The following is a 21101-nucleotide window of genomic DNA, read 5'->3' on the forward strand; positions in this document are numbered from 1 at the left end:
CCTTCTTGGCCTCCTCTACCCACACGGCTGGCCTAAGCAAAGTTCTCACCTGAACTGTGTCCCAGTTTCAAACGACTTTCCATCAGGGTCTCCCTACCACTTGATGAACTCCCCCTTGCTCAAATGCCACAGCTGTTTCTGTGTTCATCTTCCATCTGAGATGTGGCATCACTGCTCCCCCCTTCTCACAATTTTAAATGCTTCTCTTGTTTTGCTGTGGGTGTCAGAATTCTAGCAGATGCTAGTAAGAGGGGAGACATCTCTGCTCAGGCAAGAAAGAAAGCCCAAATTGCAGGCTGCTGCTTCCTGTGTCTTCCCCAATGTGCTTGTTGAACCTGGTTCCGTTGAAACTCTGGTCGCAGAACACGGAGGGCTGATCTTCCCACTCCCCCCCCCCCACCCATGCACACATGTATAGGAGAGCTGGTTCAGTGGCCGGCAGGTTAACTGGCTCCCTCTCCAGTGTCCTTTTTTATTTTCAGTTCTGATGTTTCTGCCTGACCATTCTTGTTGCCTGGAAAACTGCCCTTGGAGTGGTGTGAAGGAGCCACAGTTTTTCCCCCCTGCATTTTACCTAGTAGTCAAAGCTGAGGACACACATCCACATGGCTGGCTTTAAACATCCTTTTTTTTAACCTGTGGAACTCTCTTCTACAAGAAGTAACAGAATCAATTGCATAACTGAAGATATGTTTTTAAGGGCTTGGCAGATTCAGGGAAGATGAGAATAGCCACAAGTGTCCCCTCAAGTTTTTCCTGCACCTTTTGGAATGGATGTGGGTCTTTTGCTGGAAACAAATGGTAGGGAATAAAGAATTTGTGAAGGTCCACAGCTGTTCAAATATGTATTTCCAGATTCAGGTATGTGCCACAGATATGGGCATGGGATGGGGCTTGGTCAGATGAGTGCCTGCTCCAGATTCTCATGTATAAAGAATATGTGCAAAAGTGCTTGCTGCCTGTGGAGCGGGTCCACCCAAGCAACCTGTGAAGCAGGCCGTTCTTTCGCCCCTTTAAGAAATGTTTATCAGGCTGCCTCAAGAGAGCAAAGGACCTTTCCGCATCTGGCCCTCCAGGTGTTTCTGAGCAAAGCTGTTGTAAGACTCACACATTCTGTATTTCACATGTGATGCTGCTGTGGATTCTGTTCTTTTTCTGGTGCCAAAATAATGATCTGGAGATAATCCAGTTCATTTCATGCAGTGAATATTCCTTGCTAGCAAAATGTCCCTTGTCCTGTATGTTGAGTTGGTTTGTAATAGGGCTGCCAGGAAGTGACCCTTCTGTATTGCAGTCCTGGTCACAGGCAATAACGTGGGGGGCCATCCCAGCAGTGCGACTGCAGCCAGCTTCCAGAGAGTTCCATTGCTTCTCCCTTTCTTTAAAAAAAAAAAAATGCCAAGTGGGTTAGAAGAAGACTGGGTGGAGTGGGGCACCTTTCTCTTCCAGGCCTCTCCCAGCTCACCATTGCCCCCCTCTCCAAGCTGCTTTTTCCATTCATTTGAAACTGATGCAGAATGATGTCCATCTAACTCAGCATTGTCTGCTCTGACTACCAGGAGCATCTCAGGGCTTGTCAGATGGATCAACTCCTTCCCAACTCTGGAGGCTCCAAGGATGAGACGCTGCGTGCAAAGGACAAACTCTGCCCTGTTTGTCTGTTTACATGAGGGCCTGCCCCCTTATGTGCAGACCCCATAGTTTTCTTCCACAGGTGAAAAGCCCCATGGGGAAGCTGATTTTGAGAGTGGAAGGGATTAAACTCCCTAGGAATATAACGTGAATGTGTCCCTCATGTACTAGCTAGTTTGTAGTTACACCAGTTGAAGGGAAAAATGAATGAGTGTATTATACCAGCAATTTTCAATATTTTTCTTCTCATAGCCCACTGACCTCTATGGTCTGCCTCTTGGGATGTCACTTCTGGCCCCCAGGAGACTCTTCTGTGACTGTTTCTAGGGCAACTATCTGTAGTAACACATTGCCCCTCTTCCTCTGCAAGCAGAAGAGGGACGGTGTGTTACTATAGACAGTTGCCCTAAAAACAGCCACAGAACCTGGAAGAGTTTTTCAGAGATTTTCAACCACTGCTCCAAACTCCTGTGACGCATGGACCTTTTGTAGCACACCAATGTGCCGTTGCACACTGGTTGAAAATCACTGTATTGCACAATAAATATTTTGAAGTTAGTTGAAAGCATTTCAGAGGGATTAATGAAATTTCTCAGGAGAACTTTGCACACAAATGAATTCTGCCTGCATTAAGATTTGAATGCTCCTGCCAAGTCAAAAAATCTGCAGACTGTCAAGGGGAAGCTACAAGGATATTTATAAACGGGTGAAACTTCCAAAGGAACTTTTGTGTGCCTCTGTGGCTGTACAAGGATAAATTCATAAGAACCATTCAACAGTGTGACATTAGCAGAATAAAACAATTGGCAAAGTGGGGAGTAACAGTCACTGTACTTCACGCCTTCTGAAGGTCAGCCCTTAAAATGGGACAGCAACAGTTTTCAGGCAAGAGGTCTGGAGGGATGGCGATGACATCTTATCACTGAACTTATGCTCCCACAAGCAGCAGCACAGAGTTCGGCTTGGAAGCCTTTGCTCCCAAGCCAAGCTCTGCAGGGGCTGGATTACTGGGTGGCAGACCAAATGTGGGCACATGGCTGTAAGTTGCCAACCCCTGCCTTAATGGATTCACTACTCTGCGACTTTGCAGAGCTTCACACTATAAAATTATGATACTCTTGCATGCATTTCTTCAGTACCAGTATTCACAGAAACTTGCAGGCATTCCTGTACTTCACCCTGCAGCAGTGGCTGCCTACGTTTTCAAGGGGGTCAGTCCCTTCCATGTCTGCATTGACTTGGGCCACCAACAGACTCCTAACTGGGCAGAAACTTAGCCAGCTTCCAGTTGAAATTGGAGCAAAATGGAATTGCTCAAGGGAGAGGCAGGCAGTAGCTTGAATTCTTCATAGCCTAATTGAAATGTGCTGGTAATTCTGATATGTGGTATCCTTTTGTTTGGGACTAACCAGGAGAGGTCTGGGGGTTCTGGTGGACAGCTCTGAAGACACTGACTTAGCATGTGGCTGCAGTGAAAAAGGGAAAATCTAAGCTCAGGAATGGCATAGAAAAGAACTGGTAGCAGAGATGGTGCTTAAGCTTATTCTCTGGAGGCACTTGAAATGCTATGCACAGGTCTGCTGGAAAAGGGCAACCAGAATGTCTAAGCTTGGAACTCGAATGAGGAAAAGTTAAAAATGGAGGGGAATTTTGAGTTTGGAAAAAGGATGGCAAAAGACAGACCCTGCATAGTGCAGAAAAAGTGAGCAGGGAGTAGTTTCTCCCTATCATAGCACTAGACTCAAGGGTCATCCAGTCCCCCTGACTGCCAGAAGATTCAGGACAGACAAAAGAAAATACTTTCAGCACAACACACAATCAGTAGATGGAATTCACTGTGACAAGACATGATGACCGCTGGCTTCAATGACTTGGAAAGGATCTGACAAATTCATGGAGGACGAGAGGTCAATCACTGGCTGTAACCATGGTGGCCAAACAGAACCTCCATGTTCCAAGGCAGTGTACTCTTTATTCCCAGGTGCTTGGGGTAAGAAAGCTAGGGAGGCATGCTGCTTCTCTGCTTGTGAGGTCCCCAAAGGCATTTGAAGCAGGCTGTTGATCTGATCCAGCAGAGCAGTTTTAGAGCACATGACGCCATGCATGGGGAATCCTGTTTTTGAACAGAAAGTTGGGCTAAATGGTCTTCAGACTGAGCCAGTTTTATTCTTCAGCTACTTCCAAGAGGAGGAGAGCTGTCGCCGGTATGTATTTTCAATAATTTTTTTAAAATTCCAATTTGAACAATCTTGCCAATGTAAAATTGTTGTCAACTGTATCAGGTCTTGCTATTCTATAGTGGATTTTACCATGATCCTTACTGCCATGGGGGGGGGGATACTTCCAAAAAGGAAAGAATGTGATGGTTGGAGCAGTTAATTAGCTGACCGCATAATAATTCATTCCTCATATTTAAGAGGCTGCTGCAAGTGTTCTGGGGTGGGCAGAGGGGAAAATTTGTTCATTTTTGCAACGCATAAAAGGCTGAGTCTGGCAGTGGGTGAGCAAGCACTGCCTGTTGTGTTTCCTTATTGAGTCTACTCTCAGTTTGGCACAAGGACACAATAGTGATGGAATCCAATCACAGACATAGCGCAAGCCCAAACAGTGTCTTTTGCCTTTCAGATTACTATTTCAAATCTTTGTTTCATATGGTAGCAACAAGGAGAGCTACCTCCTCCCTCTCAGAAATACCTTTTATCACAACAGACAAAAGGAAATATTTATTTATCCAGCACATAAACTGTGGGACTCCTTGCCACAGTATGTTGTGATGGCACATGAAAGCCTAGATGTCTTTAAAAGGGAATTGGGCAGATTTCTGGAGGAAAAGGCCATTATTATATGCAATCTGTGGTGTTAGAGGTAGCCCTTCTCTGAGTGCCAGATCTAAGGGTGTCAACAGGATATAGTTATCATGTTGCCTTGAGTGCTCCCTGTTGCATGTGGGGGGCACTGTAAGATACTGAAAGCTGGACTAGATGAGCCCTTTACCTGATTCAGCAGGGCTTTTATGTTCCCTCCATGGTTTTGAGAGAAAAAGACCTAGCCAATACTAGCTCAAGCTGGGCACCTCATTTTCTCTCCCTTTTGCCTTAAAAGCTGCTGAACCATGCTTTTTAAAAAGCAAGTTTCTAGTTCCCAGTTATTTAACCTGTTATGGTTCACTCTGAGGGCTCCAAAGGGACTTCTAGAAATACCAAGTTCAGACTAAAACATTGGTTCTCACACATTTAGCACCGGGACACACTTTTTTGAATGAAAATCTGTCAGGACCCACTGGAAGTGATGTCATGACCAGAAGTGACATCATCAAGCAGGAAAAGTTTTTACAATCCTAGGCTGCAATCCTGCCCACACTTACCCAGGAGTAAGTCCATTTACTATCATTGTTAAAAGAATATACACAGTAGTTTGTTAAAAGTACAGATCTATAACATTTCCCCAGATGCAGTCACATACCATGGTAGCATCAAGTCTAATATATTGAGATGGAGACCCACTGAAAATTAGCTCACAACCCACCTAGTGGGTCCCGACCCACAGTTTGAGAAATACTGGACTAAAGCCATGCAAATAGTGCCAATTACATGGACTTGAATTTGCCCACATAGCTGATTAATTTTTGAGGGGAGATGGTGAAGATCACCTTCCTTAATTTAAAATTTAATTCTAAATTCTAATTTTAGAATTAAATTCTAGAACACACATGAAGGACCCATTACATCCTCCTTCATTTAGGAATGTTATTGTTTCATTTGTTTGCTTTGAACATGGAACATAGCAAAAAAGCAGGCACAGTTCACCAGGTGCAGTCAAGGCAGGAGATCCAGCCAAGCCACTCTGGGCAAGCTCCAGGTTTTGCCAAAAGTGAGTTGCTTTTGCTTTTGTTTCCATTTGGCAACTACCAGCTTTCTCCCAGACTGCATTCTTCCATGGGGGCATCACTCTGCCCCCATGTCTGTCCTAACCTACAGTGACTGACTGGCAGTGATGGTGCAAAATATTTTCTGGGGTCTCGTCCTGACTTTTGGCACAAGGTACCCTAAGCTGGGCAGCCACTGCCTTCTCCTTTTCCTCCACACATTTCTAGTGCTTGGGGGGGGGGTTACACTACAGAGCTGCACTGATTCGTTAGTCCTTCTTTACGTCAAAGAGGAACTGATGTCTGAGGAACTGCTGAGGAAGGAGAGTTACTGCAGTTCCTCTTTGAGGAGCAGGAAAATTTAATGAACAAATTGAAGGTCGTAATGCTGAAATAGTCTAGGCTTAGACACTAGAAATGCTGGTACCCTCTGAAAAACACTATATATTTCTAACAATTCTCATCACCCTCACCAAATGACAACTCCCAGAAATTTTTTACTGGGGGGGAGGAGGAACTATGACAGACTGATTTAGAAAGGGGATATGTGTGTGTGGCCAGTCCTCATGAGGTTCCTGCTCAGAGAGCTTTGTTATTTGTTCCTCCTTAACCCCTTACAAAAGAAGCCACTTTGGGGTGGGTTTTGTATTACAGCCCAGTCAGAAGGGAAGGTGTACGTTGCACATTTAAATCCTCTTGCCCCCAGGAGAAGCTAATGAAAGGATTCTTTTTGGTTGAGAATTCGAAGGCAAGTTTGAAATGGGTTTCCAAGCACAGTGTAAGCCATGAGCTTGAGTTGCACTTACACAAAGAGCAGTTTGCTGATGCAGCTAAATTGGCACTTCAAAATATCACAAATGGGGCCTTGCTGCTTTTGTACTGGATAAACTGTTTCAGCTTTTGAAATACACAACTAGAACCAGAGAGTCGCAAGAAGCAATTGCAGACTTCAAAACTAGCTGTGTGGGCAAATTTAAAAAAAAAAATTTAATACTGTTCCAAGCCCTGACAATACTGATTAGGCTGAGATTCTCCAAAGGCAGTTGGTCCACTCATCAATGATGCAGCTGGTACACCCCCAGCTGTTGCTGCTCTCTTCTAGGGGCACACAACAGGTGGGCACTCCTCGTCGGGATAATGCAGAGCACAAAGCAAACTCGGCGACAAAATGGTACAAAACTTGCTGGCGGAGTTGGGGAACGCAGGGCAGAGCTCTGGCCCAGGACTGATGGCTGCTGGTCTCTTCAGAGATGTCTCAGCAGAACTGCAAGAGGTTGATGGGAAGAGAAATTCAGAGGGTTGAGGAAAAGGCAAGCATTCTTCCCCCAAAACCGTTACCTGAGGTGGACAAGAGGGCTGAGAACCCAGAGAAATGATAAGGCTGATTTTTTTAGAACATGAGAGTTAGTGTTCAAGGTACAGGCCTGGCTGGGCAGGGGAAGTGGACCAATGGTCCATGTTAACTGGGGAAGTCACAGCCCAGGCCACTGGAATCCCCATCTGGACACTGTATGTCTTTGGCTGCAGTCCTACATGTAATACTGAACTTCTACTGAATACTGTGAACAAACTAGATTAGCCTATTGTCTGATTTGAGCCTCTGTGCTTCATTTTTCTAGTGTAAACAGCACACATGGGGAAGGGATAATCTGGATCAAGCCATTAGCAATGGAGGGAGGCTTTAACCTTGTGTTCACTAATAATAATAATAATAATAATAATAATAATAATAACAGTATTTATATACCGCTTTTCAACTAAGAGTTCACAAAGCGGTTTACAGAGAAAAATCAAACAACTAATGGCTCATGTCCCAGTCTGGATTGGACCCCTGTTCCGGCTACCAACATGGCTGTTATTTGACCCAGAAGAAATGCTCCCACTGGTGTCCGTGGGAGATTATCTTTTGACGCAAATAACAACTGCTGAGGGTGAGTTGGAGGGAATTCTGGATTGGGACCAAAGGGGCAACATGTAAAAGCCTGCCTCTCCCATCACAAACCTAATCTGGATTCACCTTCCTCCCAGTGCATTGTATTTACATGAGAAAAATCAAGCATGCAAGTCCAACCAGTGGCGTCGCTAGTGGGTGCAGGGGTTGCGGTCCGCACGGGGGGGGGTGACGCGCACGGGGGGTAACGTGCTAAAATTGCGGTGTTTAGGAGTAACCCCAGCATATTATACTGTTGGATGCGGAATTTTGAGCAGAATGCAATGCAAATAACCAGAGTAAAATATCTCCTTTCTATCAAAAATTATGGTAAAAAAACTGAAGAACAAAAAATGTGTGGATCCCTATGGAAAGTGAAAGTGAACCATATCGTGCGTTTACTCACGAGTAGGCGAGCTTGCCTTAGTCCATCAGAAAGGGCAGGCTGAGAGAAATCCAACACCACCAGAATGGTCCTGATCCAATGAATGCAGCCCCCAAAAACACCTGAGAAGGAAGTCCCTCCCTCCAAGCAGATGAATATATTGAGCCCTATGGAAAGTGAAACTAAGCCTCACAGTCAAATTTACTCATGAGTAAGCAAACGTGCCTTGGCTGGTGTGGAAGATCAGGTAAAGGAGAGTGCAAGGCTATCAGAATGGTCCTGATCCTATGCACCTGGAGCTAAACAAGTGCTCAAGAAGGCAGCCCAACTAAAAAGGATCGAAACAGAGGCTTCAGCTGATAAGGTGAAACTTTTTGAGACTTGCAAAGCCAGGTGGATCCTGACAGTGATCTGGTTTAAACAGAAATTCTTAAATTGAACTGGGCACTGGGTAGGGCTGAAAACCTTACTGGTTTTGCAGGGTAGTGTTATTGCAGGCAGGCTACAGAGGAAATTCACTTGGTGGACCAGGGCTAGCTTCTATTTACTTAATTATTTGTTTTACTTTAATTATTTATACTTATTTATTTTAATTTTCCTGATGATGTCACTTCCACCATGACATCACTTCTGGTGGGTCTTGCACAGACTGTCATTCTGAAAAGTGGGTCCCAGTGCTAAGTTTGAGAACTGCTACAATAAGGTGTTAGTAAGTTGACACCCTTGGGTGTCACCCAAGTGACACCACTAGCAACCCACCCACCACTAGTGACACCACTAGTGACCAAAATCACTAAAAACATAATTTGGAAGAATAATACCATCATGTTATAGATCAATCAATGTGTAATTTCATGCAGAATGTGTTCTATCTTTGTTCTATCAAAAGGTACAGCCAAAAAAAACAGTGGGGGCGGAGTGATGGTACTTCACCACATCCACCACTTGGGGGTGTTGACCTGCCCACTGAATGGGGGGTGACACGCTGGCATCCCACACCGTGTGACGCGAACCTTAGTGACGCCACTGAGTCCAACACTAGTATTGGCCAGCCTGGTAACTGCTTCTACTGACTTAAATTGGCATGACAGTCAGTTCCTCTTCCCAGGAAACGTTGGTTTGTAGGTGTGATGGTGGAGAGGGAGGGGTTGGGGATCTGTAACAGAATTCTCAGCACTCTTGGCAGACTACAATTCCCAGAATTGTTTGGGAGACATCATAGTAGTCAGCAATATATTTGAAAGCCCACTATGCACAGGACTGAAGCTTTCAGCCAGGATGTGTAAAAAGTCAAAATATGTCATGTGCAGTTTGGCCCATGCATTCAAAGAAAAGGTGTCGGCAATGCTTACCTTCCAGCGGTTCCCACACTCATTGCATACAACAAAAGTGGTCATTGGCTCATCTGAGCTGCGAGTTTGCACCTGTGTGAAAGAAGCAAACATTTGAAACCTGAGGACGAGGGTAGACAGGGCTGCTGGCTCTAAGACTGTAATGGAGGACTGTTTCCGCATCACCTATATACACTTGTTCATTTGCCCATCGTTCCCCTGGAAGCCCTAAATCAATTCTCAAGCTACAGTTGAAGCTTGTTCTGAGGTGAACCCAGCACATTTGAGGAGCAATCCACCAGGAAATTCTCATGCACGAGCCTCAGAGAAATGACTGGGAGCTGCTCTAGTGTGGATTTTGACCTTTGCAGGAAAAGTGACAACATGTGCTACCAGTCTGCCTGGATGCAAACCATGCTATAAACTGAGGCAAGTTGGCTCAGAACATCATCCATGAATGGTTAAGAGGTCTTACAAATGTGAGCTAAAAAGCACACACTTTTCTAGGAAAATAAAAACCCTGCTAGATCAGTCTGAAGGGCTTTAAAGGCTAGCATTGTGTTTCAGTCAGAGTTGGTAACTTATAAGCAGGGCTTATGCCTGGCAACTGTCCCCAGCATTTAGCACTCACAGATATACTGCCCCTAAAGATGGAGGCTCCATATGGCCATCATAGTCAGTAAGCCATTAGATCTACCTCCTTGCATTTGACTAGTCCTTTTTAAAGCCAGTCAAGCAGCTGGGCATCATTAACTCTTGTGGTAATTAATAGCCCAATCCTATCCATACTTTCCTGGGACTAAGCTCCATTGACTTTAATGGGACTCACTTCTGAGTAGACATGCATAGGATTGGGCTGTAATTCTGGAAGTTAATTTTGTGTTGTGTGAAAGAGTGACCATGTTCTTGTGCATACATGCCTGAGAGAGAGAGATTAATTCTGTCTCTCTGCACCTTTCACAATTTTATAGACATCCTACTATTCACGCCTCCAGTCATCTTTCCATAAACTCAGAAGCCCCAAACAGTCCAGTCTTGCCATGTAGGGAAGGTGCTCCAGCATCCTGATCGTTCTGGTTTCTCTAATTCCAGGATATTATTTGTGACATGGGGTAAGCAAATCTATATGGAACAGTTCAAATATGACCATAGCATGTACTGCAGTTTCCTCCACATGAGCACAAGCAAACATTTGCAAAAATGTTGACATTTCTCCACAATTCTCCCATGATTGATCTCCGACAAATGTGACTGCACATGGAGCAACTGATCTAAGACGTTGGAATCATGGGAGAATGATGCACAGATTCTGATGACATTTTCCCACCCCAAATGTCTTGTAAATTGACCCTTACTAAGAACAGTAGTTAAAGAAAGGCAAGGGCTTGTGAAATGTAAGTCTGTTTGTACTGGGACTGTGTATGAGAAATATGATTTTGTTCAGGAGCCCTGTTCCTTTTTGAAATTAGGATTTCTGTTTCAGGATCCCATTTGTGTGTCTCTGGCACCCATTTCATTTGGGTCCATCTGTCCTTTTCTTTTCAGAATGGATGGATCTAGGATGAATGCAGACACCTATCTCTATGAATATGGCTGTGGTGTAGCCTGAAACTTCACAGAGGCCAACTGCATGGCAAGCCTTGTTTAGAGTCTTGTTCAGTATCTCTAAAATCAGTATCAGTAAAATATTGGTCTCCATTCCAGACTTGTGAGCAGGTCCATTTGGTATACTGGCCTTAGGAGATCAGGCAATTATACTGCTCTTGTTTGCCACAAATAAAAGAATAACTGCTAAAAGTTGGGCAAAGGTAATCCATTATTAGAGCCGAGGCAGGTGTACTTTCCTGAACAATCCTCCAGTTCCTCCTCTTATGTTTCCAGAAGCAGAAACTGGAAGCAACGTTATCCTTTCCCTCAGCAGACCTCTTACAAATCCTGTAAGGGCACAATCATGATAGGCCAGTTCCTGCCAGCACCTCTGTGGAGAAACTGAACACCCTCACCTCTCAGTGGATGTCATGGAAGAAGAGGATGCTCAGGACCAGGATGAGCAAACCAGCAGCTCTCTCAGGTGACGCTGTGGAAGTCCGGGCTCTCACCTGGGTATAGGTGCAATTCTTTTTCTTGCACTTCCCACAGGTGAAGAGATCAGTTTGGGTCCCTCCCGTTTTAGCCATCTGGTGCTCCCGGATAGCCTCTTTGGTCATGGCTTTCCGGATCTCCTTCAGTTCGTTGCTTGCCATTTCCTGTTGGGGAAAGAAGGGCAGGGATGTCACCTCAGTTTACTTCATTGGTTTAATAGACTCATGAGTGAGTCACATTTTTCATTTAAAGCCATTTCAATTGAGTTTTGTCCCACACTGTCACCAGAAACTGTGCAGTAAATGAGAAAAGGAAAAAAAAATAGGAGTGAAGACCTTGAGTAGACCTGGAAGTACTTCAGCTAAGAGATGACTAGAGGCAGCCTTAGAGCTTCAGCCTGATTTAAGTCAACATCTTCTGCAGTCAGCAGAAAAGGGCTTCTGGTCCAGCCTGACTGCCACTGTCTACTCGCCAGGCCCTGGTCAGAAAGGCACATCTGGTTCAGCATGAAGTCAAATTTGTCTTGGTCCAAAGGCTGCCCTTAGTCTCTCCCTCACCCAGCCATTAAATTGGCTTTCCCTGTTACACAGCCTTCCACCTCACCTCTGAAGTCATCACTGCAATCTGCTCTGGAGTGATCACTCCGCACAAAACATTCTTTCGGAGGTCAGGGTTCTTTGAGTCTTTCAGATTGGAGAGGCGGCTCCTGATGCGGTTTTTGTACTTCAAGTCTGTGTTCTTGACATCTTGGTATATAAGTTCAACAGCCATTAAGGAGCACCGCTAGCAATCTCTGCCTGCCTTTGCTCCCACCCAAATATAGTGCCCAACCAACACCCGACAGTCTCGGGCCAGAACCTGGATCTAGAGGTGTTACGTGAAAATCCCCTTTTGCCTTTTAGTTGTGATTTTATATCTGGTTATGTTACTATGGACTAAAATATCATGCAGGCTTAAACTTCTCACACAGGCCAAATTTCCAAAACTCTGGTCAAGCCATAAGCTTGCACAACCTCCACCTCCATGTGGTTACTGTATTCATTGTATTGTTTTAACCCAATCACTGTTTATGCAAAAGTGTCTCCTAATCCAATCACTGTTTATGCAAACACATTATAGAAGGAAGTCTGGCATCTTAAATCCACCTCCCTAGGTCATTATTGTTTAAGTGTCTCCTACAGTATTGTTTTAACCCAGTCTCCTACATTGCTGTATTCATGGTATTGTTTTAGCCCAATCACTGCTTAAGTACTGTATGCAAATTTGAACTGCCTTCTGTGTGTTGCTGACTCTTTGTATTGTTTAAGTTCCCCCATCTAGGAAGCCAGCCATTAGACCCCATTGAATTTTGCTGATAATCCTTTCACACACTCCCAAGCACCTGGCTGGTAGTAAGGAAGTTACCCTCCAGCTCAGCACAGTCAGAAAACCCCTTTTAAGTGAGGGATTCCCCTCATGCTCTCTCTCTGGTTCGCCCTCCAAGGACACAACACATCTGTGTTGTGGCAGAGGGTCCTCTACACAGGACTCTCCCCCCCCCCCACTGCTCTACAGGACAGGTAACTATCTGGCGCCTGAAACTCTTTCCTTCTCCCCCCCTTTTTCTCCCCTTCTCTCCCCATCTTTAATTAGCAACTGAGTTTGGCAGACCAGGGACCCCTAAAATCCTTCCCTACCACCTTTCCCTTTTCTAATTTCCTCGGATGCACCAAATACTTTTTACGTGCAACCACCATAAAAGCTAGGTACACTAGATTCAAGTACTAGGACCAAGGAACATATACTTATCATTTTTCCATGTGCATTATGCTTACCTTTGTGCTTTTGTGATAAAGCTATAATCTTTTATTAAAAGTTATCTTTCTCCCAATCTCCTCTTTAAGCTACAGGGAATTTCTCGGCATTACGCCATCTTGTTATCCAGGCTGCGATCCTGAGGTTCCAGTAAGGGCAGTGTACTAATTCCCCTAACAAAACAGCCCTTTTGGTAACAGAGGTGCTCCAGGAGCCTGATGGTTGTTCTGTCTCAGGAAGCAGCCATCAAGGCAGCCAGAACCCCCACAGACAAAGAAAAGGAAGAGGAATTCCAAAGAGTCATAAAGGCCCATCCACTCAAGGAGGTTTTCTCACCCCTGACACCTTCCCAGAGACTTCCTTAACGCTGAGGTTTGCACCTTCACCATTGTACCTGTCTTAGAGTAACTGGGAGACATCCCTATTTGTGCCAGCCACACTTCAGGAACAGGCTGAGGCCCCTTAAACATAAGACAGATCTCCCTGAAGGGGGCAGGGCCTAGGACACAACTCCCTGCATCCAGTAGGCTCCAGACCAGCACTTAGCTTCCTGGCAGCCTGAACCCCTGCTGATTAACAGCCCAATCCTGAGCTGTTTGGGGCGCCCAGGCTTGGCGGCACCAAGGCCTACCACCGGATCCTGTGTGTCTCGGGCTACCGCAGGAGGTACCTTGGGAAAAGGGGACTTTCACCCCCTTCCCCCGAATAAGGTAGGTAGCTGCACAATGGGGCCGCAATGGGGCTACTCACTTTACCGTAAGGTAAAGGCACTCGTGTAGGGCTCTGTGCCCTACACGAGCGCATTGGATCCTGTGGAGCGGAGCTCTGCAAACCCGCCTTTCTCCCTCCTCCCGGGCAGGCCTCCAGCCTGCCCCCGGCACACCTCCCTCTGCCCACTCTCCACCCCCTGCCGGCCTCCCCCCTCCCTGGAACACCTCCTTACACCCCCACCCCACCTATCGCGCCACAGCTCGGCGGTCCAGGAGACCACCAAGCCGCGGAAGCTGGGTGACTGCACTGCGCTAGCCCAGCACCAGCCAGCACTGGCCTAGCACTGGCAGGAGCCCAGCGGTGAGGCTCGCAAACGTGCCTTACGGCGCATTTGTGACAGTGCTCGGCAGCATGGAGTCGTGCCACCGAGCACAGGATTAGGCTGTAAGCTAGCACTGGCTTTCAGTGTGCTCACTGTGGTGCTGACCATAGCCTTCAATGAAACTATGCTTCTGAAGTTATGTTTAAAAGGTAGGGATTGCCACCAAAAAATTCTGAACACCATCAGAGAACTATGTGACCCAGGATTGCCTAGAGCTGTGGGTCCCTTTTTGGGAGAAGGGCGGGATAAAAATAAAGTTTTATTATTATTATTATTATTATTATTATTATTATTATTATTCTCAAACTTTTTAGCACTGGGACCCACTTTTTAGAATGACAATCTGTCAGGACCCATCAGAAGTGATGTCATTAACCTGAATGTAATGTCATGGCTGAAAATGACACCATCCGTTCCAAAGGTTCCATTACGCAGCATGCTTATGCTGTTATTTTGCATAGCTCAGAATTCAAACATGCCAGCTCAGAAGTCAAAGCAGAATGTAGACTTGGATCCTTCTCCAATCACACAGCCCTCTCCCCTTTCCAGCGTCCCCATCTTCCGATCTATTCCATTTGCCCCGATCTATCAGGGCAAAGCACCAGGCCCATCTCCCACCAGGAGCCCACCCTGCCCAGCAGCTCTGTACCCTGTGTTTTCAGCTTTGCATTTTTAATGGGGGCTGAGCTGGGTGCTACATGGCCCACCTGGAATTTGCTCATAACCCACCTACTAGGTCCCAACCCTCAGTTTGAGAAACTCTGGTCTAGAGAGCACTGTGCTAGTTAAATTGCTGTAACTGTACAAAAGCATAGAGAGAGCCTTAACACAACAGGACTAGAAGCCCACATTTGAAATAGTGGCTGTTCATAATGTCCCCAAGACCCCTTTCTGATGCTACAAAAAAAAAAAAAAAAAGGATATATTCTTCAATCTGGGCAGCAAGATGCTCACAATCAGCACCAATGGCAACATAGTCACCTGTGAAGAAACAAGGAACAAGCTGAGCAAAAGAGAGTCCAGTACTTTAATGGGTAAGCATTACAGCTGCATGCACATAGCTGTGGGGAAGAGGGTGGTCAGGGAATGGTTCAGGCCTGGGTGGGAGGTGGGGACAGCAGCAGAGGTTGCTGCCACATCCTATTCCCCCTCCTGGGTCTCAAAGCCCTACACCAGTGATTTTCAACCTTTTTCATCTCGCGGCACACTGGCAAGGCACTAAAATGGTCAAGGCACACCACCAGCTTTTTGACAATTGACAAGGCACACTGTGCTGTCCAAAGGTCCTATTGATAAATGAGCCTCTCCTAAATTCCCGCAGCACATCTGGGGACCATTCACGGCACACCAGTGTGCCATGGCACAGTGGTTGAAAATGGCTGCCCTACACAGATCTCCTGCACCAAATATTTAGCTGGCGCAGATTGAAGTAGACCCACACATGCTGCCTGGGCCTGACACAGGGTAAGGGAACCAATGTTTCCTTAACTCAAGGAGACCTCTGGCTGCCTCCTTGGCCTCATAGGATACAGCAGCAGTCGTTTCAGTGCTGCCGGACAGCAAGGCAGTAGCCCCCATAGGATTGGGCTGTGGTGGTAGTGTGGTGGTAAATCTGTGTCTGGACTGCATGGTTTCAAATGACTGAATGGTCCTCCAAACAAGAAGAAAAACTCCTCTTGCACACAAAAAACTAACATGTCGGGTAGAAAGCTAGGCTAGAAAACTTCTTTACAGGGAGTTTCCTTTTGATAGAGAGGAGCTTCAGAACTAGATCTTCTGAGGTGGATCAGCTTGTATTAAGATGGTAGCACCTTAGTTTGCCACTGGAACTCACATGGCTAAATACTCCTCCATATCAAGCTTAAATACTGAGTCAATTAATTGGTCTGTCTAATTGATCAAAACATTTTAATCAACAAAAAGGCATCTCCCAATTAAATGAACAGATTTTTAAATTTAATTTGATTAAGATTTTTAAAATGAAATTGTTTTTAACAGAAATACATATAAAAAGAGCAGATAACAAACAGTATCTTTTAAAAGGCAGTTCTCTCCTGTGCGGGAGAGACAAGGTAATGCTGTCAAATTGCAACTCTGATGCAGGCTTAATTGATCAAGGAATCAACTAAAACACATACAATTATTTGATTATAATTTCTTTAATTGGGTGACAGCCTTAAAAATAGACATGATATACTTAGTGCTGTGTGAGGAAACAGGAGGGTGCTGAACTCTGCATACTAATATCTGCTTTCATTTATTTTTTTTTAAGCTTCCAACCATTTAGGTGGCAAAAATAAGCTTGAAAACAGATTGTGGAATATCAAAAGCCAAAAGGGAGTGGAGCAGGATTCTGGGTTCAGCGTTTCAGCATTCTGCGTAGATCATTTTCACTTCCCATAACTAGTAGAAGCAGAAGAATGCAAGATAGGTAAATATCCCTAATATTTTCATAGTGAATTAAGACTGTTCAAAGCACTTCATACGTGTGATCTTCTTGCAATTCTTATAACAACCCAGAAGGTAAGTCAGGTTTATTATTCCTAATGCAAATGAGTGGGGGGGCTTGCTGAAGGTAAGAGACTGTGGTTTGCTTAAAGCTACCCAGAGAGCTGGTAATTGGTGAGAGCTGAATTGGGAACTTCTTAATTTGGTGCTCAGTCTCCAAGCCCCTGTGCTGCACCAGCTTAATTTGCCTTGCTTGTGTGTTTAAGGGCAGTGTTTAAGGGCAGAGTACGCAGGACTGTATACGCAGGACTGTATCTGCTCCTTTGTATGGTCTGCCTCTCTGCATAGCAAGGAGTGTAGGTGGAGCAAAAACAGAGCAATTTGACCTTACCTGTGAATTCCCCTTCTCAGTGGTTCCAGGCTGGATTGGTTGTCATCTGGGAAGTTCCTCCCTCCTGCCCCAGAGGGAGGAGCTTCCCAGATGACAAGACTGACCCAGGCTGGAACTACTGCAGAAAGGCCCGTATCATACATGCAGTGTCATCCATCTGACCATTCCCATATTAGAAAGTAATACCCCAGTCATCACTTTTTCTAGAAGGGAATGGTAGAAGTGACAAGGCTCAAGGAGCCCAGATTTGGCAGTGACCATTACGAACAGCTCTGATTATTTTGTAATGCAGTGGACGCAAGGATGCAAATAAAAAAATGTGATGAAAGGGAAGTACTCTCTCTCTCTCTCTCTCTCTCTCTCTCTCACACACACACACACACACACACACACACACACACACACACACACACTCACTCTCACGCATGCATGCACACACACACACACACTCACTCTCACACACATCTTCTCAGGTTACTTACTGTCTGTCTGTAGAGCAGAAGTCAACATTTCCCGGCACTTGTTGCGCACAGTGTCGCATGTGACAGGCACTGGTGGGAAGGTAGTGATTTTGGGAGTGGTCGGGGTCTTCGGAGGGTCCTGCCTTTTGATGGAGCTAAAAAAAGAAACTGAACTAATCAGAATTTCTCAGTTCACAAGGGAGAAGGAAAGTCATTCGGGAACATGGGAACGGACTCCGGGGAATCTGGTCAAGAATTCAGACTTTCAGATATCAGTTCAAATAAGCTTGGTGAAACCAGGTCTTGGAAAGAAACCTTAGTAAGTGTTCGAAAGAACATCTGAAGCTGCCTTCCAAAGTCCCTCATGGTCTCTCCACCTCACTCCTCACTACTACCTCACTACTGACCGCTCTAAATTTCCAGGGTCTCAGGCAAGCATATTTGCCAGTCCTGCTAGCTAAATTCCTTGAATTGGATATGCTTCATTCGATTGGGACCATCTTTAAATTGCCAATAAATTGTGCCAAGTTAGGGCCTGATCCTATCCAACTTTCAAGCCCTGGTGCAGCCATGCCAATGGGGTTTGTGCTATATCCTGTGGTGGGAGGGCAGTTATAGAGGCCTCCACAAGGTAAGGGAACTTTTGTTCCCTTGCCTAGGGGCTGCATTGCAGCTGCACTGAGGCTGGAAAGTTGGATAGGATTGGGCCCTTAGTCCTCAGTACAAAAGCAGTATTTGAATTAACATGTTTATTTAATGAAGCCCTAAAATTGAATAACTATTGCAGTGTTTCTCAAACTGCAGGTGAGAGACCCACTAGGTGAGTCGCGAGCCAATTTCAGGTGTGTCCCCATTCATTTCAATGTGCATTTTATTTTTAATATATTAGACTTGATGCTACCATGGTATGTGCCCGCCTTTGGGGAAATGTTACAGATCTGTACTTTTAACATGGTTATGCTTTTAACAATGATAGTCAATGGGGCCTACTCCTGGGTGTGGATAGGACTGCAACCTTTGGGATGTTTGGGGAATTTTTTTTAAACAGATCAGCAACTATTTGAGAGAGTTACAGCATAATCCAAAGTGCGCCTTATGCTGGCCCAAGTCCCTTGGGTTGGCATAAGAGGGTCGCAAATGTGCCAGAAAGCATGTTTGCGCCTCCTCACGGGGAAGGCTGGTTTAAGCCTCCACCGTGGCTTCCCCACAGCTGCTTGTGTCGGCGCACTTGCGCTGGCACAAGCAGCAAAGGTAGGCATTGGGGACGGGGAGGAGGAGTGAAGGTGATGTTTCTGGGCAGGGGAGGGCGGGTGATGGGGAGTTATGCCGGATCCCAACCTGTCCCCGCGGAGAACGGAGCGGTTTTAAGCTGCTCCACTCTCCTCGGACTTGCGCTACCTCTAGAAGTGGCGCAGGTCCGAGGAGACACACTGGGGCCAGCAGCCCTTTCTCAGGGGTAAGGGGAAGAGTTTCTCCTTGCCTCTGGCTGAGCCGCTGCTGCCCACAAACCTGCCTAGGATACAGCGCAAGCCTCCTAGTTTGCCTGCTCCAGCACAGGTTTGGATTGCTCTCTTCGGAGGGTTCTTATTTTAAATAAATTTTTTAGCTTATACTTGTAAACTTTTAATTAATTGATTTGATTTTGTCATATGGGGGTGTTAAAAATTTTCCTGCTTGATGATGTCACTTCCGGCCATAACATAATTTCCAGTGGGTCCCAACAGACCCTCATTCTAAAAAGTGGGTCCCAGTGCTAAAAAGGTTGAGAACCACTGCACTCTTGTGAATAACAGAGGTTCCCAGACTTTTCTTTGGAAGTTGGGAACCACTAAGTCTTTGCATGAGAGAGGCGAAGGCAGTGATGCGATTGCCAGGATCACACTGCTATCAGGAATGGAAGGAGGCTGTTTGAACTTACCCGGGGCAGCACCAGCCTTCCAGGGGGGTGTGGGGAGCCCGCAGATGCCACCGCAGGGCTTCCCAAGCCTCAGCTTGTCTAAAAATAACCATTGCAATTCACTTCCAGGTTGTCATTGTGAAACCAGAAGTGAGTTGTGATCATTATTTTTAAACTTGCTTAGGTATGTGGAGCCCTGCAAAGGCATTGGCCAGCACTGCCCCAAGTAAGTTCAAACAGCCCTCTTCTGTCCCCAGCAGTGGCATGATCTTGGCGATTATGTCACTGCTTTTACTCCTCTCCACCCCTTAAAGGGGCATAGACAGGGCTTTCCCTGGATGGTGGGTTGCGACCCACCAGTCTGGGAACCACTGGTTTATAGTATAAATTTTTCTAATAAGAAAGACAGATAGACAAGGCAAAACCTATGTTAAATCCTCTATTTGACTTTCTACCTCTTGGCTCTGAAATGAATCTGCACTTCAGCTTCAGTCTAACTATCCAGACTCTTGTTGAGAGACTATGAAATATGTGAGAGATCTCACATATTTTAAAGGTTCTACACAATTTTAAAGGTTGTGAGAGATCTCTCTGCTGTGAAATATGTGAACTAAATCTTATAATGAGCTTTTAGTGGTCCAACTTTTGATATTGGAACTGTAGATATTGGAAGCATGTTTGCGCCTCTGGAACTGTAAACTGTACATATGTAAACTGTACATAACTGTAAATATGTACAGTTACAGTTCAGGAACTGTAGTGAAACTGTAGATGTGCATCATATATTGCTGATGCACATCTACAGTTGCAGACCTACCATTAGGTCCAATGGGGCAAATGCCCCAAGAGCGAGCCTCTAGGACCCCGCGAAAGCCTCTCTGAGGCTCCTGACAGGGTTGGAAACTGTGCTTCAGGTTTCCCAGAAGCACAGTTTATAGTGTCGAGGAACCTCAGAGAGGCTTCCCCTACACAGGCTTGGGTTCGTAAGCCTCAGGTGAGGGGGGGCGGATTTTCATGCGGGGGGGGATTTGACAGCCCACAGGGCTGGGGAGGTCCACCACTGCACATCTGCCTGGATCAGGAAGACAGATCAAAGTCAGGAAGGGGGTTGAGTCCAGAGTGCACTGCTGCCACAGAAACTGCCCCCTCACCTGTCCTGATAATCCTCCTCCCTGCGCCCATCACCACTCCCATTCCACCTACCCCTACGCTGATTTACCTGGCCTAGCGGGCATCTGGAGATCACTGTTGCACAGCATTGGATTGAATAATCCAGGCTTTGCAGCAACGAACAGGCTGCATGCTCTGATGGGTCGCTTTTTCCAACAGCTGGAAAGCACCAAGTGCCACCAGAACACTTGTTCCTAGTAGCGCTAAGCACTCTTAGGATTGCACCCTAAATAATGTTGAAGATTTGCTAGAGCTAATCTTGGTTTCCAGTCACTTAGTTTAGGTCACTGTCAGCATGTTGTTCCCTGCTGTGATGGGCCCTTATATAGCCCTGCCCTGGGCCATGCAGTGGAACAGAACACACGGGCGGCAGCAGTTGCTATTATGCTTGAACTAGAAGTCCTGGTGTCTTCCTCAAGGGACAAGCTTCCTAGTGCTAAGACTAGGACACTGCAAGTGCTAAGACTAAGACACTGCAATCTTATGCGCACTTACTTGGGCGTAAGTTCCATTGATTACAATGGGACTTACTTCTGAGTATACATGCATAGGATTGGACCATGAATCCCCTCAGGACAGCAACTCACAGAATCAGGTTTTAAAGCATAGATTTTGACTGACT

The 21101-nt window shown here is 45.8% G+C and overlaps 1 protein-coding gene across 5 annotated transcripts in view; it reads right to left on the reverse strand.

Annotated features, from left to right (window-relative positions):
• Positions 1-2317: 2317 nt before the first annotated feature.
• The window catches only part of TCEA2 (transcription elongation factor A2), a 33959-nt gene continuing 15175 nt past the window's right edge, over positions 2318-21101 (reverse strand). For 3 of the 5 annotated variants that reach the window (XM_066623383.1, XM_066623386.1, XM_066623387.1), the window contains 7 exons: positions 17434-17567; positions 15037-15093; positions 11829-11983; positions 11243-11389; positions 9165-9236; positions 7834-7934; positions 2318-6761 (listed from right to left, as the gene is read on the reverse strand). In XM_066623383.1, the coding sequence (XP_066479480.1) occupies positions 7851-7934; positions 9165-9236; positions 11243-11389; positions 11829-11983; positions 15037-15093; positions 17434-17567 (649 nt within the window). In that variant the 3' untranslated portion in view covers positions 2318-6761; positions 7834-7850. Of the gene's footprint in view, positions 6762-7833; positions 7935-9164; positions 9237-11146; positions 11390-11828; positions 11984-15036; positions 15094-17433; positions 17568-21101 lie in introns of those variants that run through there. The other 2 variants (XM_066623385.1, XM_066623384.1) reach the window with 2 other exon arrangements.

The sequence above is a fragment of the Tiliqua scincoides genome, chromosome 4 (genome assembly GCF_035046505.1).
Source record: "Tiliqua scincoides isolate rTilSci1 chromosome 4, rTilSci1.hap2, whole genome shotgun sequence".
NCBI lineage: Eukaryota > Metazoa > Chordata > Lepidosauria > Squamata > Scincidae > Tiliqua > Tiliqua scincoides.